The sequence below is a fragment of the Triturus cristatus genome, chromosome 10 (assembly GCF_964204655.1).
Source record: "Triturus cristatus chromosome 10, aTriCri1.1, whole genome shotgun sequence".
Classification (NCBI taxonomy): Eukaryota; Metazoa; Chordata; class Amphibia; order Caudata; family Salamandridae; genus Triturus; species Triturus cristatus.
In genome coordinates this window covers 858732946-858750331 of record NC_140593.1, presented here as the reverse complement: position 1 = coordinate 858750331, position 17386 = coordinate 858732946, and the positions used below count along the sequence as shown (strand labels likewise).

Sequence of the window (17386 nt, the reverse complement as noted above, 5' to 3'; positions counted from 1 at the left end):
TCCAGTGAGTGCAGCAGTAGGGAAAGCATTGCATAGCGTAGAGGTAAAAATTACTATTCCCACTCCAGAGAGTGCAACAGTAGGGAAAGCGTTGGATAGCGTAGAGGTAACAATTACTATTCCCACTCCAGAGAGTGCAACAGTAGGGAAAGCGTTGGCTAGCGTAGGGGTAAAAATTACTATTCCCACTCCAGTGAGTGCAACAGTAGGGAAAGCGTTGGATAGCGTAGGGGTAAAAATTACTATTCCCACTCCAGTGAGTGCAACAGTAGGGAAAGCATTGGATAGCGTAGGGGTAAACCGTACTATTCCCACTCCAGAGAGTGCAGCAGTAGGGAAAGCATTGCATAGCGTAGAGGTAAAAATTACTATTCCCACTCCAGAGAGTGCAACAGTAGGGAAAGCGTTGGATAGCGTAGAGGTAACAATTACTATTCCCACTCCAGAGAGTGCAACAGTAGGGAAAGCGTTGGCTAGCGTAGGGGTAAAAATTACTATTCCCACTCCAGTGAGTGCAACAGTAGGGAAAGCGTTGGATAGCGTAGGGGTAAAAATTACTATTCCCACTCCAGTGAGTGCAACAGTAGGGAAAGCATTGGATAGCGTAGGGGTAAACCGTACTATTCCCACTCCAGAGAGTGCAGCAGTAGGGAAAGCATTGCATACCGTAGAGGTAAAAATTACTATTCCCACTCCAGTGAGTGCAACAGTAGGGAAAGCGTTGGCTAGCGTAGGGGTAAAAATTACTATTCCCACTCCAGTGAGTGCAACAGTAGGGAAAGCGTTGGATAGCATAGGGGTAAAAATTACTATTCCCACTCCAGTGAGTGCAACAGTAGGGAAAGCGTTGGATAGCGTAGGGGTAAACCTTACTATTCCCACTCCAGAGAGGGCAACAGTAGGGAAAGCGTTGGATAGCGGGAGGGTAAAAATTACTATTCCCACTCCAGTGAGTGCAACAGTAGGTAAAGTAATGATTTTATTAATAAAAATACATTAAATATCAATACTAATAAAATATGAATTAAAATTAATTTCCAATTACATATTGTTTTGTAATTAATCAATTATAAATACAAATAAATATTAATGATTAAAAAGTAATTACCTATTCATAATTAATTAACAACTAATTATTTTCAATAACAAAAAATAATTAATAATAAAAAAATATACCAATTAATAATTAATTAACAGTAAATTAATTATCAATACACAAAAATAATGTTAATATGCAATTAATTACAATTAAATTACTTCCCACCCTATTCCCCTATAAACACTCAACCTGCTACAGCAAATAAATTAATAAAATTAACATAATTATCAATTAATCAATTAATACAAATTAATTATCAATTAATAAAAAATAATTACCAATTAAAAATAATTAACAATAAATTAGAAATCAATACCAATAAATAAATAACAATATTAACATTATTACAATTAAATTACTTCCCGCCCTATTCCCCTATAAACCCACAACCCGCTACAGAACTAAAACGCAAAATTAAACTAAAAATAATTAATAAGTCCTAAAAATTAATATTTAATTTACTATAATTAAATTACTTCCCACCCTATTCCCTATAAACCCACAACCCGCTACAGAATTAAATTATGCAAATATTAAGTAACAAAAAATTCCTTACTTTAAAAAAATTAAACATACATTACAAAAATAATATACACTTTTAACACATATACTAACATACTAAACACTTAAAAAAATTCGATAGTATTAAAAATTCGATATATTTGAATGCCTATATTTTATACTTCGATATTTTGACAATCGATATTACTTACCTTCAATTCGATATTTTTAACCATTATATTATGTCCATTCGATATTTTGTCCATTCTATATTTTTACTTCGATATTATGTCCATTCGATATTATTTTTTCGATATAATGTCTAGTTACCGGAATATATATAATTATTTCAAAAACAACTAGCAGAGTTCTTGCAGTATAATGTTGCCACTGCTTCCCCTCTGACTGTATGGGATACAATGAAGGCTTATGTTAGGGGTGTCACCCAGCAGTATATCTTCCTTCAAAATAGAAACAAAGAAAGGAATATGAGGGCTACTCACCGGACAGTCAGGCAGCGAGAACTTTCACATACAGAAGAAATTAGGCAGGGGGGGCCACGAGCAACAGAAAATATATCTTTCTTTGATTGCGAAGCGTTCATGTGTGGGTGGGATGTTAAAGGAGAAGATAGCCGCTAGCTACAATAAGCATAACTCTCTCCAGTATGAATATGGGAAACAGGTAGGGAGAGTGTTGGAACATCAATTGGCTGACAGGAAAGCCAAGAGTCGAATAAAGACTATTAAAGGGGAGGACGGGCTACAGCATACACACAAAGTCAACAATCAAACAATTTGCTCGGTTTTATCAAAAACTCTATGGCCAAGCTAACATACATGACAAGGAAGGGTTGGGTAATTACCTAGAGGGATTTACCCTTCCAGGGCTGAGTGAAGAACGTGCTATGGCTCCTCATGAAGAAATTACACAGGGAGAAATTTTGGAGGCTCTGGCAGCATTGCCTTCTGGCAAGGCAGCTGAAGACAATGCAGTTCAAATTGAGTTTTATAAAGTCTTTACGGACAGTATCATGTCTCTATTGGGTAAAGTCATACAATGTATAGGGGGCAGTGGGGAACTGCCTAGTTCATGGAATATGACAAACATTGTCATATTTTTGAAGAAGGGTAAGCCATCAAGGAATACAGCTTGTACCGCCCTATATCCTTTATAAACGTGGAAGCCAAGATTTTTGCTAAAATCTTGGCAGCCCAGTTGGCACCCTTGATGGCGGGGCTGGTTTTCAGCCAGCAGCATGGCATTATTTTGATCAGGGACACTACGGACCATGTAAATACTGCAATAGTAGCCTTTGATGTTGCAAGTAAGTCATGCTTTAATATGGGGATAGTGTTGTTGGACACCGAAAAGGCTTTTGACCGAGTTGTGTGGGATTGTCTCTGGGTTTTCTTTTTGGCTTATGGCCTGACTGGCCAATTCTGTAAATGGTTACAGGCTTTATATAACAACCCTAGCGCTTAGTTGGTATATGCAGGATCACAATCTACTCCCTTTTGGATACATTGGGGCACCCAACAGGGGTGCCCTCTTTCCCCCCTGTTATTCGCATTGTACATCGAGCCATTTATACGCTCACTGTATTTAAATATACAAATACAGCCGGTAAGATCAGGTTTATGTGAACTAAAGGTTACTGCCTATGCAGACTATATAGCCATCTACTCTTCTGACCTGGCAACTGCAGTAGATATTATTAAAGATGAAGCCAATAAATGTGGTGCTTTCTCTGGATGTAAGCTGAATGTCATTAAGACATAGGTTCTTCTTAACTTTCATTTCAATGTACTAGACCAGTCCTGGGCGTCTGTTCAACAGCCATGTATCAGATTTCCCCGCAGGTGGAACAAATAGTGCAATTAAATTACGAACCCCTACTGCAATCCGTCATTAAAAGTTTTAAAAATTGGCATAAACTACCCATTATCGGAAGGTTCAACATCATTAAAATGAATATATTAACAAAATTACTATGACTTTTTCGTGCAATACTTTTATGTGTTTCAAACTCCTTTTTTTTAAACTAGAAGGCCTAGTGTTAGCTTTATATGGGTGTTTAAGCAGACACGTCGCACAGTACGACATATTAAACTTCCCTACAATCAGTGGGGACTATAGCTTCCTGACTTTAAGTTGTACTACTGGGCTTGGTTTGCTGGACGCCTCCACATTTTGCTGTCGGTAGGCAATCTAGATTTTTGTTATTATTTCTTGCTTGGACCACAGAGCTGAATGTTTTAATGCAGAGCCAACAACCCCAATTGTTTTAAAAGAGTTTGATTAAAGGCTATCAGAGACATTGTCTATATGTGGCAGGAAATCTCTTCTAATATTCCCTGCCTTTTGTCCACATGAATCTCCCTCTGTAGGAAAACCAGATGCTGCCAGTAATTATGTGTTTATTGTTAAATGCTGTTTTTATCTTTTATGCTTTGTTCATGTTACATCATTCTTCTGTTCATCAGGGAAGAGGTATGTAGTATCCTGATGTTATGGATTGCCTCTCCCATGTTTCCCTCTCCCTGGATGCTCAGCCTGTGTGAGTGTTCTTAATGGAATGTTTGGTGTGTGGGCTGAGTGGAATGCTTGGGTGACTGAATGAGGGATGACAGTTGATGGATGGGGCTGAGCAACTAGCAGGCTGCTCCTGGTGGTCCTGCTGTGGCATTATAACTGGATTTATTATACCTGTTTACCTGCCTACCTGCTACTTGAACAAACCACGTTGACTTAATATCTCCAGCGTAGTCCCTGATTACTACAGCATCCAATTCAGGTTTGCAGTAAACTCCGCCCCCATATATGATATGTAAATTATAAATGTAAAATAAATTAAAAGAATTGTAGTCACCCTAGAACTAATAAAATAAAACGTTAGAGCACATTACCACTTCCAAATAAATGTTTACTAAATAATTGAAATATATTAATTTATGTTATGAATATTAAGGTTTAAGTAAAATAAAAAACACCCTTCATGTCAACTGTATCTTCAATTAATGTTTAGTAACTTTCATTAAAAGGTGTGTTTAATTATTAAAATTAAAAAATTTGATGTATTTTTTAATGTTAACTATTCATTTTTAAACTAATAAAATATTTAACTATTACTTTTGCATAGTTCTGAGACTACAAATGTTTGTGTGTGTGTATATGTACACGTACACACATATATGTGTATATGTAAACATATATATATACATATAGATATATATGTATGTGTGTGTACATGCACACACATACACAAATGGACTGCTATACTCCCCTCCCATCAGTAGCGTAGCATGTCTGTCATTGGACTGCTATGCTTAGCGTGAAAGGTAGGGCAGTGGTTGTTATTGTCGGCGTTCCACCGCAACACCCATTGATTCTGACGCCGCCTCCTATTTACAAGGGCGGCTTAAATAGGAGGCAGCTCCAGAATTAAGACCAGGGAAAACCTGGGGAATATGTACAAGGGAGTGGCAGAGAGAGGCGTTAGCCTTCCTGGCTTAACGCCTCTCTTCCTGCCACTTCTGAAATGCAAGGCTTAACCATACTTACAAGAATGTGGTGCAGCCTTGCGTTTCCCCATGCAATGGCACTAAGTCTAGCAACTTAGCACCAACACAGGCACCCTTGCACCATAGTGCAAGAATGTCTGCATGCAGGGGAGAATTGTTTATGTGTAGGAAGGTGTCCCTTCCTGTACATAACCAATCCTAAAATGCCATTCTGTCACTTTCAAGTGTGCTGCTTTTTGCAGCACACATGAAAGTCACAAAATGGCATTTATTTTCAAAGATTGTTTATGTACAGGAAGGGATACCTTCCTGTACATAAACATACCATGGCATTTTGCTTTTTACATGTGTACTGCACAAAGGCAGCACACATGGAAAAAGCAAAAACGAGGAGAAATAGTGCATTTCTCCTCATTTTGCCAACTTAAGACCAGGATTTACCTGGTCTTATTTTGGTGCTGCCTCCTATGTACACCATCATTGTACATAGGGGGCAGCGTCAAAAACAATGGATGTTGCAGTGGAACGCCCACCGCTACAACCACTGCCCACCCCTTACACGCTAACCATAGAGTGAAAGGGGGCCTTATTTACAAGGCAGCGTTAAGCCACGTTAAGTGGCTTAACGCTGCATTGTAAATAAGGCGCAGCCCCTACTGCCACCACAACGTCGGTAAAAGTGACGTGGTGACAATAGGGGGTTGTACATATGCCCCCTGGTCTTACCCTGGCGCAACAAGGAAAAATGTTTCATTAATCCTCGTTTTTGCTGTTTTCATGTGTGCTGCATTGTGCAGCACACATGAAAACAGCAAAAGACCAATTATTGTTTATGTACAGGAAGGCCCCCCCTTCCTGCACAGAACCAATAATAAAAAAAAAATGCTGTGATGCAACTTCTATGTGTGCTGCATGGATGTGTGGATTTCAGAATTTAAGGAATTCTCAAAGGGCACAAAGACTGCACTTGAAATTCTGTGAAAGACAGGGACTTCCAGGAGTAATCATGAAAAGCTTTTCTAAATTCTGCTTGCAACTGTGTGAAGGGCTTTCTGCGTGCACATTGTACTCTGTGTATAATACTGTACGTGAACCGTCCTTCTTATTTTAAAATTGCAATATTTTTGTCTTTTTTCACCAAGGGGTGTTTCAAGCTCATTCCTCCCTCGAAAGAGATTTACTCCTGCCCTTGTCGGAGTACATCTCCAGGTGCCTGTAGAGTGGGAATGGGTTTGGATATGTGTGTCCCAAACTTCCCTCCTGGAGTAGGCCTTCCCTTCAAGCAGTATTGCGTTATCGTTCGGTAGAATTGCAGATGTCAATTAATTTATGAGTGCAAGTTCATCTTTTGTGAATTCCTTTACTATCCTTAATTAAGTAATTTATCCGAGTAAATGGGGTTTCCAAATGATTTCGTGAATAGGGCCCTTCACGCTGACTATTCTAACTCAATTGATGTGCATTGATTGGTTTTTATGTACATTTTTAGACATGTTGGTAGGTACTCAATTGAGTGTATTCATTGTAGGTACTCAATTGAGTGTGTTCATGCTAGGTACTCAACTGAGTGTATTCATGATAGGTACTCAAGTGAGTGTATTCATGGTACGTACTCAATTGAGTGTATTCATGGTAGGTACTCAGTGGAGTGTATTCATGGTAGGTATTCAATTGAGTGTATTCATGGTAGGTATTCAAGTGAGTGTATTCATGGTACGTACTCAATTGAGTGTATTCATGGTAGGTACTCAGTGGAGTGTATTCATGGTAGGTATTCAATTGAGTGTATTCATGGTAGGTACTCAGTGGAGTGTATTCATGGTAGGTATTCAATTGAGTGTATTCATGGTAGGTACTCAATTGAGTGTATTCATGGTAGGTATTCAATTGAGTGTATTCATGGTAGGTATTCAAGTGAGTGTATTCATGGCAGGTACTCAAGTGAGTGTATTCATGGCAGGTACTCAAGTGAGTGTATTCATGGCAGGTACTCAAGTGAGTGTATTCATGGCAGGTACTCAGTTGGGTGTTTTCATGTCCAGTCGTGCAAGTGTTTTGCAGGTCATATTAAGATGCCCGCGCAGCCCACATGATTTGGGAATGCAATAGGTTAATACTATTTTTTTTTAATGGTGCTGATGGGTAAGCCAGTTGGGCTTGGGGCTTCACGTTCTGTGATCACTGCCCGTGATCCCCCGTTCTGCCAGAACTTGTCATGGATTGAGAAGCGAAACAATAAAGAACATTTGTACGTGAAAAGGATTGGGAAGAGGGGGGAAGCTTTTTTTAAAAATGTGGAATTATCGGCAGTTGCTGTGGCCAAGCGAGATATTGCGGCGGCCTGGGCTCAGGCCAACCCCCCTACCCTGAGAAAATGGCGCAGAGGAGAGGACTGGTGTGTGGCCCAGGAAGAGCCCCTCGATGAGGCAAGTGGCTGCCCAGAGAAATTCCACAAGGTTTGGGGTAAATGGTTGAATCTCCTGTTTTGAACTCCTTCCTATGGCTCTAACATGTAACAATGTAATTATTTCTTGTTTGTTTAGTCTTATCAGAAGTGTGGTTTTCACTGCTTGGTGTTGGCTCTTCCATGATCTATCTGTTATGAGATGTGCTGAAGACTTGTTTGTTTTTTTCAAATGATAAAAAAAATTGATTAACAAAAACAAATGGAATTATGTTATGCACTATATAAATTAATAATATGATGGCTATATACTAATTAATTGAATGTTTTAGGTTTGGAAGATTGGTTGTATATACTGGTTATGAATTGAAGCCAAATTAATCCCGTGTTAAATATTTAAATTGGAAGATTATTGTTATCAACTACTTGTAACAGGAAATCGAAATAAAATAAATAACTTTAAAAAATGAGATGTCCGAAACAAACGTGTGCCTGCTTTCATGGGCAGCTAACAGTAGTAATGAAGTGTGACTTTAAATAATAGTGCAGGCTGTGGCCGTGTAATTTGGCAGTCAAGCTGGTGTGTAAGCCTTTCTCGAGCTGAACATCACATTTATACAATTGGTTCTTGTGTTCTCACATTACAGGTGTTCGATGCTCGAGATTGCACCTCGGCCCAAGGGATGTTCACCTACATCTGTAACCACATCAAATATGCAACCAACAAGGGTAACATAAGGTACTGAGCAGCTATCAGGCTTGTATCACCAGGCTCAAATGCCCCTACTGTTCTCTGTCCCTGACATCAGCATCTACCTGTTCCTACTGTTTCATCTCCCAGTGCCTGGCATCACCAGGCCCATAGGTCCTTACTGTTCTCTGTCCCTTGCATCTACCTGTTCCTACTGTTTCATCTCCCAGTGGCTGGCATCACCAGGCCCATGTGTCCCTACTGTTCTCTGTCCCTGGCATCTACCTGTTCCTACTGTTTCATCTCCCAGTGCCTGGCATCACCAGGCCCATAGGTCCTTACTGTTCTCTGTCCCTTGCATCTACCTGTTCCTACTGTTTCATCTCCCAGTGGCTGGCATCACCAGGCCCATGTGTCCCTACTGTTCTCTGTCCCTGGCATCAGCATCTACCTGTTCCTACTGTTTCATCTCCAGTGCCTAGCATCACCAGACCCATACGCTCCCACTGTGTGCAGTTTTCAGTGGTGGGAATCACCATGTGCACCCTCTTGCATCGTATGTACAGCCACCATGACTGGGCGCTGCTAGCCGCACATATTTCCATCTTTGAAACATTGGTGAAACACAAGGATCTGTAACTAGAGATAGTAGGAGTCCCATACATCATTGAAAGCTGAAACTGAAGGATATGCTGAAATGTCTCAGACTATTACAGGAGGTGTACCTACTCTGAGTGTGAAGTCTCTGGGTTTGGTGGAGATAGGTCAGACATCAATCTGGTGACGGGGACCACCGACACTTTCGTCCTGACCGGGAGTCAAGGGGACAGTGGCTCATCATCCTCCATGATCACTGTGGTGAAGTAGTGGAATCCATCGCATTAGTTTTCATCAGTAGCCTCTCTATTTACCGACTCAAGGCAACCGCTTAAAACTTGTTCCCTTAGGGGGGGTCAGAGCCCCCTCTCAGTATCCTTTGTATTCTCTGAGTCAAGGCCATGGCTCAGTAACCAGGGTATTCCCGTCAGTTTGTTGTGTGAAGATGATTTTGTAAGGGTACACGCAGGATCCCATTATCTGCCATAAATAAGACACACCCTGGGACAACCTCAGTAAAAGTGGGGTTGCCCTTGCCTGAGAGCGCTAACATCAACGACTTCATTGTTCCTCTCTTTAGTTTGCTTTACAACCTATGATGTGACCAATAGGTTGCAAATTCACCAAACAAAGTAGCAGGGGTAGTGGAAGTGAGATCTTGTTACTTGGGCCCAAGTGATATCCCAAGGTTGTCCCCTTGGGAGTGTGTTGTGCCCCTGATCTCAAGGTGTGTCTTCTGCTCGCTCATTTACAACCCCTCCTCTTATACTGCTTTTCTTACCATCACTGCTTCAAGACAATCTTTTTGCAATAGTGTTTGTGATTGTCAATCACCGACTGTCATGACAATGCTTCTGTTTGCGTTTAACAGGTCAGCCATCACCATCTTCCCTCAAAGAACGGATGGACAGAGTGACTTCCGCATCTGGAACAGCCAATTCATTCGCTACGCTGGCTACCAGCAGGAGGACGGCTCAGTCATCGGTGATCCAGTCAATGTCGAGATAACTGAGGCAAGGCATATCTGCTTTCGGGCTGTCTGAGGGGAATGACAGTGAAGGGCATGGTATTGGTTGGGGGGCATAGAGTAACAAGCATTGGGAAAGCCAATAGGTCTCGCCTGCCAGAGAGCTAATGGCTATGTTAACATTTTTTAGCCATGTTTTACAGCATGGTTAAAGTCATAAGAAAAAAAGTGCTATGACGCGGCCAGTTTTGGCTGTGTCATTGCGCTTTGTTTAATTGCTTCTGGGAAGGGTGGCAACACCAATGGCAGTGTGTGGAGAAAAAGCACTATACATGGGCTGTGTACGCCACATCATAGCGCTTTTTTCACTTTTATCTGTCATGTGGTTCTTAGGAATCTCCAGGACCTGCGCATTTTGGATGATTTAAACTGAGGGCCTGGTGTCCAAACTGATTCTGGACACCCCCACAGGATACATCAGCCGTTAGACCAGCTAGCTCTACAGTGCCACTACCACCCCCCTGTATCTTACAGTAGTGTAGGTTGTTTCTGGCAACCACTGAACATGACAACCCTGATTCCTTAGGGATCGTGGAAAACAGTGCAGTACTATTCACTCAGTCACTTGTGCTTACTTATTCTCCGAAAATACACAGGATGGCGATTAGGACGTTTCATTAAGTATTTATTGGTCCAGCGTCAGTCTATGTAAAACATATTTGCTGCAACAATTAGGAGACAGAAGCATACGAAAGAAATCGCAAGTACTAATATAGTAAACATTAGATACATTTCTACCATAGTGCTAAGAAGATGAACATATATAGTTCAGATAAGACAGTAGCACTTGCATACTCCTATAATGCGCCCCTACGTAATGTGCCTAAGTGTAACTGGCCTAGATGGTAGGTGTAGAATGTATATGTGTATAGGTATATATGTATATAGCCAAAAATCCCCTAGGGAAGAACCAACCCCCTCACCTGATGGTAGAAACTGAAGGACCCCGTCTCTGCTCCGAGGATGACACCCTGCAAGGGATGTCAGACTGCTGCGTGTCGAAGATTCAGCATGCAGGACCCCCTGCCAGCTTGGAAGGAATTCTCCTCCAATTTGTAGGGGGGAATAAGGGTCTTATATACTAGAGTGGTCACTCCAGGGTTTCTTCTAGAATCGATATGTTTTGAAAACAATCATAAATGTTTTTCTAAAAGATTGCGATCATGCACAGCGGGCTTGTTGGCCAAGGATGAAAAAAGTGGTGCCCCCTATATAGAATAATTATGTAGTGTCTGAGGACATGTTTATGTACATCAGGTACAGGGATTATGATAAAATACAAAGAGCCTGGTGTTGAAGAGACAGGAGCAAGCTACTTGGTAAAAGGTCAGCTGTTCAAAATCGTTATTGTCGTGTGGATGGGACAATGTATGTAAAAAGGGGGCATACATGACAGGACTAGCCTAAAGGACTTGACATAGCCATGCTGCTTTTTTCGATTGAGCATAGCAGCACGCATGCGCAGCTTTGCGAGGCCTTGTGTAGTCTCTATGTGGGCTTAGGTCACACCCACCACTTGTAATTGGCTCCTTGTAGTGGCCCTCGTAAATTCTTACTCTTCTATGGTCGCTTTGTTGTCTTTGTCCCGTCTTTTGGCTGTTTGTTTCCACCCTGAGACTGTCTGCAGAGGCACAGATGACCATTTAAAGTCCTGTCCAGGTCTTTGAGTGGGCCAGGTCCTGCCGGTGCTGAGCACCAGCAGTTCTCAAAAGCAGGTGCCGATAGGGGTCCCTATCGGTTGCGTAATGCCCCTCTATAGTAGTATTTGTTTGCTTCACTGACATCCCGGGAGAATGGACTCTGTAGGCTGCAGCGGTGTCCTGCTCATGTAGGGGCACCCTCTCACTTAGAACCAAACACCCTGCAACTCGGGATTCTAAAGGCCTGGTAGAGGGGTGACTTATAGGTTTTAAGTGCAGTGACCCTTAGATATAGTAAACCTATATCTTAAGTAAGTGGTGCATGCACCAACTTACACAGGCTGCAATGGCAGGCCTGTAGTTTCATTTTGCATGGCCTCTCAATGGGTAGCATAATACATTCTTCAGCCCATGGGAGGCCTCTGGGGTACCTATGCCTTGAGTACATGTGTACCATATACTAGGGACTGACAAGGGTAACCCAGTATCCAATTTGGAGTGTATCTAAGTACATAACATAACAGTTTAGGAAGAAAGCAGATAGACTGGGGTCCTGATTAGCAGGATCCCAGTCAGACTAGTCAAAAACAGTGTTACATCAAGCAAAAAGTGGGGGTAACCATAAGAAGCAGATCCTACTTTCCTACAACTGTGCTATATTTGGAGTGCAACTTATGGATTGCAAGTAATAAAATAATTTTTGGGATAAAAGCAGTTACCCACTGAGCTATCCACATAAAATAAAGTTCTGTGATCTGCAGGGTACACAATCTTTTCAGTAGACATATTACCCCTCTGTGCTACATTATGATGAGTCAAAACTGCCTCTAGACAAAACTCTGATCTCTCTCCAGCAGGAACATTAATCACTATAGTTATCTTGACAGCCTGAAAACTGCTGGACACAAAAGAACTTTGCAGTAGGTGCTTTTAAACGCATAAGTTATTTCTAAATGAGGGCCTGTTAAATCTTTCTCTTGGTGCGAGGAGAGACGTGCACGGTCACAGAGAACCCCTGGTCACTGAAGAATTGTAGAATGTGCCTGCGGCCAGGCACCCATCTTGCAGGGAACATAGTTGTTAACTGTAATATATTGTAAATTCCCCTGTTGTATTTAGCATATGTCCCTCAATGTGCACCCAAAGGGGGAGTTCCCTATGTGTTTTTATCATGGAAGCAGCGTTTGCTAGTTGGGGAGCCAGCCAATAACATTCCGTGTCTGGCATCTGGAGGCCGCCTGCTATTGTGGAAGCATATAATTTTTAATTGGCTAAGCAAGGGTTATCCCCGCCGAATATGAACTGCTTCTTGTCTTTGTCTATCTCTTGGAGGAAGACCTTATGTATCTTCATGGGTAACATTTCAGAGACATAGTTATATCATCTCGGGGCAAAATTCCTTTTTATTATCTGCACTGCTCCACATAGAGACAAGTTAAGATGGGACCACATGTTAAAGTCCACTTTGGTATTGGCTATCAATGGGGAGAGATTGTAGTGCACCATGTTATCAAGCCCTTGATTGATAAGCATACCTAAATATTTCATTTGAGAGCTTTTCCATCGAAAAGGTAGCAGGCCTAGGGAAGTCTGTGTTGTGACTGAAGTCAGCAGAAAAGCTTCACACTTACACCAGCTTATTTTATTTCTCGAAAATTTCAAAAATGAGTCTATGAAATCCATCAGAGTAACTGCCAAGGTTAATGGACGGGATAGTGTCATCAGTATATCTTCAGAGCAATACAATGGCCTTTGGTTCTACTGCCACTGTCACCACTCCTTCAATTAGATCTTTGTTCTTTATCGCAATGGCCAATAGTGCTAGGGTAGGTAAAAACAAGAAGAGTGACAACAGGCAACCTTGTCTAGTGCCTCGATGTGTTTGGAAAGTTTGTGAGTTAACGCCCCCACAAGTGACCGAGGCTGCTGGAATATGATACATACCTTTGACCCACATTTAAAAATTCTGACCTATACCCTTTCTTTCCCGTGTTCGAACTAAGTACCCCCATTCTACTTTGACGAATGCCTTTTTGGCATCTAATAAGAGTCAAATGTTCTTATCTATATCTTCTTTCACTTGCAATAGCATGTGTTAAAGAGTTTGCAAGTGATTGGATGATCATCGACCTGGGACAAGCCAATCTTGGTTGAGATGTATCAAAAGATGTACATGTTGTGGATTCCCATCTCCTACAAGGGCCCAACATCCAAAAAGAACGAGGCTGTGGTGTATGGAGTGGCCCAGGGTCTGCTGCATAGTGAAGTAAAGACACAAAAGACTAGGCTGCTGTGGTGTGCTCCCTGTCTCTCTCCAGTGGTGATTGTGCTATGTATTGTTTTGACTGCGTCAGGGCTTCCCGCTGAACTTAAACCCATCTATGCCAGAATAAGATGACAGTTGTGGAAAGGGCCTATGAGGCGCTATGTGGGTTTAGCTAGAACGTCAGCATTGTTCTCTTCAGTGCATGCACAAGTTCATGCTCTTTGGCACATGCGCAGTATAGCAATCCTGTGTGGTGGTAAACTAGGTGCTCCTGTCAAGCTCACTGTACAGTATATGTACCCTGCACGTGAAAGGCACTTAGGTACATATGTGCACTATGTATATATGCGCCCAGGGGACCTGGAGTGGCTTCATGGTTAGTGCACTGGGGCAGAGGTCGGCCACATACTACATAATACTGTGAAGCAGTGTTTGTGAGGCTGGAGACAGAGTTCCAGAGCAGAGGATGAGTGTCTGCTAGGGTTAAGGGTCTCAAAGAGAAATGCTTAGACTATTCAATTGACTAACTAGTGCTTGGCGACAACTGTAATCACAACCTATGGTACACATGATTTGGGAGTCATTGATCCATGTGGGAGTAGCTGGTGGGTAAGGGTGGCCAGCCAGTGTTCACTTGGCAAGAGTTCTCAAAATCAAATAAATGAACAGCATGGGTCCTAATGCCCTGTTCCAATCTCTGGGCAGCCTCATTAGGCCAAACCACCTCATCATCAAGGTTTACATGCAAAGGAAGAGTACTTAGCTTTGGAATAATTGCTGCAGCATAAGCAGCATAGTTTAAGAGTAATACTCTTCCATCATTCAACAAGTTCACAGTATCTTCAGCCATGGCCTCAACAAAAACACAAGGGGAACTTACGGTGGCGATGCAAAACTCCCTAAATACCATGAACATTCTCATACCCTTCACAGACTAACGGTCATACAGTACTATAAGCACGCACAGACCTCTAACAGAGAACCAGTCACCCACCACTAGAATCATTCTTATACCTTTCACATACTGTAGTCGTGTCCGACTGAGAGGACTCATGCACATAAAAAATGGTGGGAGGAATGCTTGCAAATACCCTAACCACTAGCAATTGCTCAGGGTACCATTCCAACCCATCGTGTTTTTAGCCCACCATACCACCTCAGATAAGACCCAGTCTTATGCGTATCTGACTTGGTCCTGCTCCAATAGGAGTCACCCAGCCTGATCTGTCAAGCCAGGTCCTCCCTGGAATTGAGCAAAAGCAATCCAACACTGGTTTCTGGCTATTTGGTCCCCTTCAATCTACATCCGGGCTTACACTTTGCCACTTAGGGTATTACAACAAATACATAAATTGCGATGGGAGGAATGCTTGCACATAGTATACTCACTGGCAATCACTCAGGGTAGCATTCCAACCCATTACATTCTTACCCACTGTGCCACCTAGATTAGACACAGCAGTTTTCAAAGCATCTCTCATCCTGCTCCAATAGGAACAGCCCAGCTTGAACTGCCAAGCCAGGTTCTCTCTGAACCTTAACACAAGTAACCCAAGACAGATATCAGCTTAATTAGGCCTGTTCAGTCAGGCGCAGCTTTTTTTCAGTGGACCGTGAACAAACAACCAAAATCTGGGCATATTAGCTACTAAAGGTGTTACACAAAACACACACAATGTGAAAGGAGGAATGCTTACAAATAGTTTAAACAATGGTAATTGCTTGGGGCAGCATTCCAACCATTCATTTTTTAGCACACAATGCCAACTCAAATTAGATCATTCAGAGAGCACTCCCACAGCCAGCCATCAAGAGTAGTAGTCACACACTACCAGAAGCGCTCTCATGTCCAACACAGACTAGTAGATACACACCACGGCAGGATTCACACTCTTCGCTGAGTAGGAGACTGACACTCCTAATAGGACATAAAAAACCCTCACAAACCAGCAGCAAAGCCAATAGGTTTGGCTGATAACTAAATGTGCCTCTTCATTGATTGGTGACTGTGTGTGTGTGAGTGATATTTTGGACTTGCAAGTGAGTGAATGCAAGAAAAAGCCAATGATTGAATGAATAGATGCATGAGTGAAATGACAAGTGTCTGCATGCATAGATGGTGAATGAGTGCATAGACAACAGTAGGAGCTTTCACCTGCACCCACTGCTGGTTCTCTAATAGCCACACACCCACACTCCCCATGCAAATACTAACAATGTTCTCAACACCCCCTCCCAACACACACGCCACATAAGCACCAACAACACCAACAACCTATACCACACGCCACAGCAAACTTGCACATCAAAACCCACTTGCATGCATGCTTCTCAACATACGATCAGTCAGCAAACACACAACCAAAATATGGAACCATCTGAGTAGCACCGCACCTGACATCCTCTTCATTGCCGAGACCTGCCTCAACTCCTCACCAGCTCCCAACATCACCACGGCAATCCCGGCAGGTTACAAGATGGCTCAACAGAACTGCCTTCACAAGCCAGAAGGAGGACTCACTATCATCTACAAGGAATCCATCAAATACACAACATCTACAGAGAACACCACTCCATTCATGGAATACCTGCACTTCAGGCTGCAAATCTCAGAAAACTTCCCCCTGAATGGAACCCCGGGCCAAGAGCCACCATTACCAACCTCATCACCAACTTCGGCGCTTCGCTCACCATCGGCTTAAGAGCATACACTCTCCTCAGTGACCTCAACTTTCACCTGGAAACCCGAAACGACCCCTCCTCCACAGCACTCATCGAAAGCTTGAGCAACATCAGACTCACCCAGCTTGTCCCAGAGCCAACACATACTGGACCCCATCTTCATTACAAGCATCAGCATCAAATACTACTCTACCACACCACTCATATAGACCAACCACTTCATCATCCACTTCGAAATCAACACACCTCAAGTCATTACCTCTACCAGGTACAGCTTTCCAAGTCACAGCTAGGGCAAAATCACAAAAGCAGATTGACTTAGTGGGATCAGCTTGGATCAATCTAGCCCCGCAGACAACCTCGGCAAGTACATCAAGAACTGGATCAAGAACTGCACGGACTCCCTCGCACCCATCAAACCGAACAAGCATAGTAGATCATACAGCAGGCCAGCTTGTACACAGAAGACCTCCAAGATAACAAGCAACACTGTAAACAGCTAGAAAGGAAATTGAAAGCCAGCCACGACACCACTGGCAGAACTACCTACAATGTTGCACTCAGACACTATCACCATCAACTAAGAAACACCAAGAAAAAATCTCTAGTGGACTACATCGAAGGTAGCTCCAACAGCCGCAAGTAGATCTTCTCGAGGATTTCATCTCACCCTCAGCCACTGTCCCCAATATTGCTACCTCCCAGCAACTCTGCGACAACCTTTCCAATTTCTTCCACAGCAAAATCGCACATATATACAGCAACTTTGAACACCAACCCATCCCCAGAAAATTCAATGCTAACCTGGCCACCTAACCGAATGGACACCCCTAACAAGAAACAACACAGTGGCAATCATGTAGACCATCCACTCAGGGGCCCCAACGGACCTTGCCCCCTCCACATCTCCAACCTGAAAACGTCACCATTCAGCACCACCCTGACCCACATCATC

The 17386-nt window shown here is 42.5% G+C and overlaps 1 protein-coding gene across 4 annotated transcripts in view; it reads left to right on the top strand.

Annotated features, from left to right (window-relative positions):
* Positions 1-17386, top strand: part of NOS3 (nitric oxide synthase 3) — an 819509-nt gene that overhangs the window by 414532 nt on the left and 387591 nt on the right. For all 4 annotated transcript variants that reach the window (XM_085628483.1, XM_085628482.1, XM_085628485.1 and 1 more), the window contains exons 5-6: positions 8176-8267; positions 9688-9829. In XM_085628483.1, coding sequence (XP_085484609.1) covers positions 8176-8267; positions 9688-9829 — 234 coding nt within the window. The remainder of the gene's footprint in view (positions 1-8175; positions 8268-9687; positions 9830-17386) is intronic.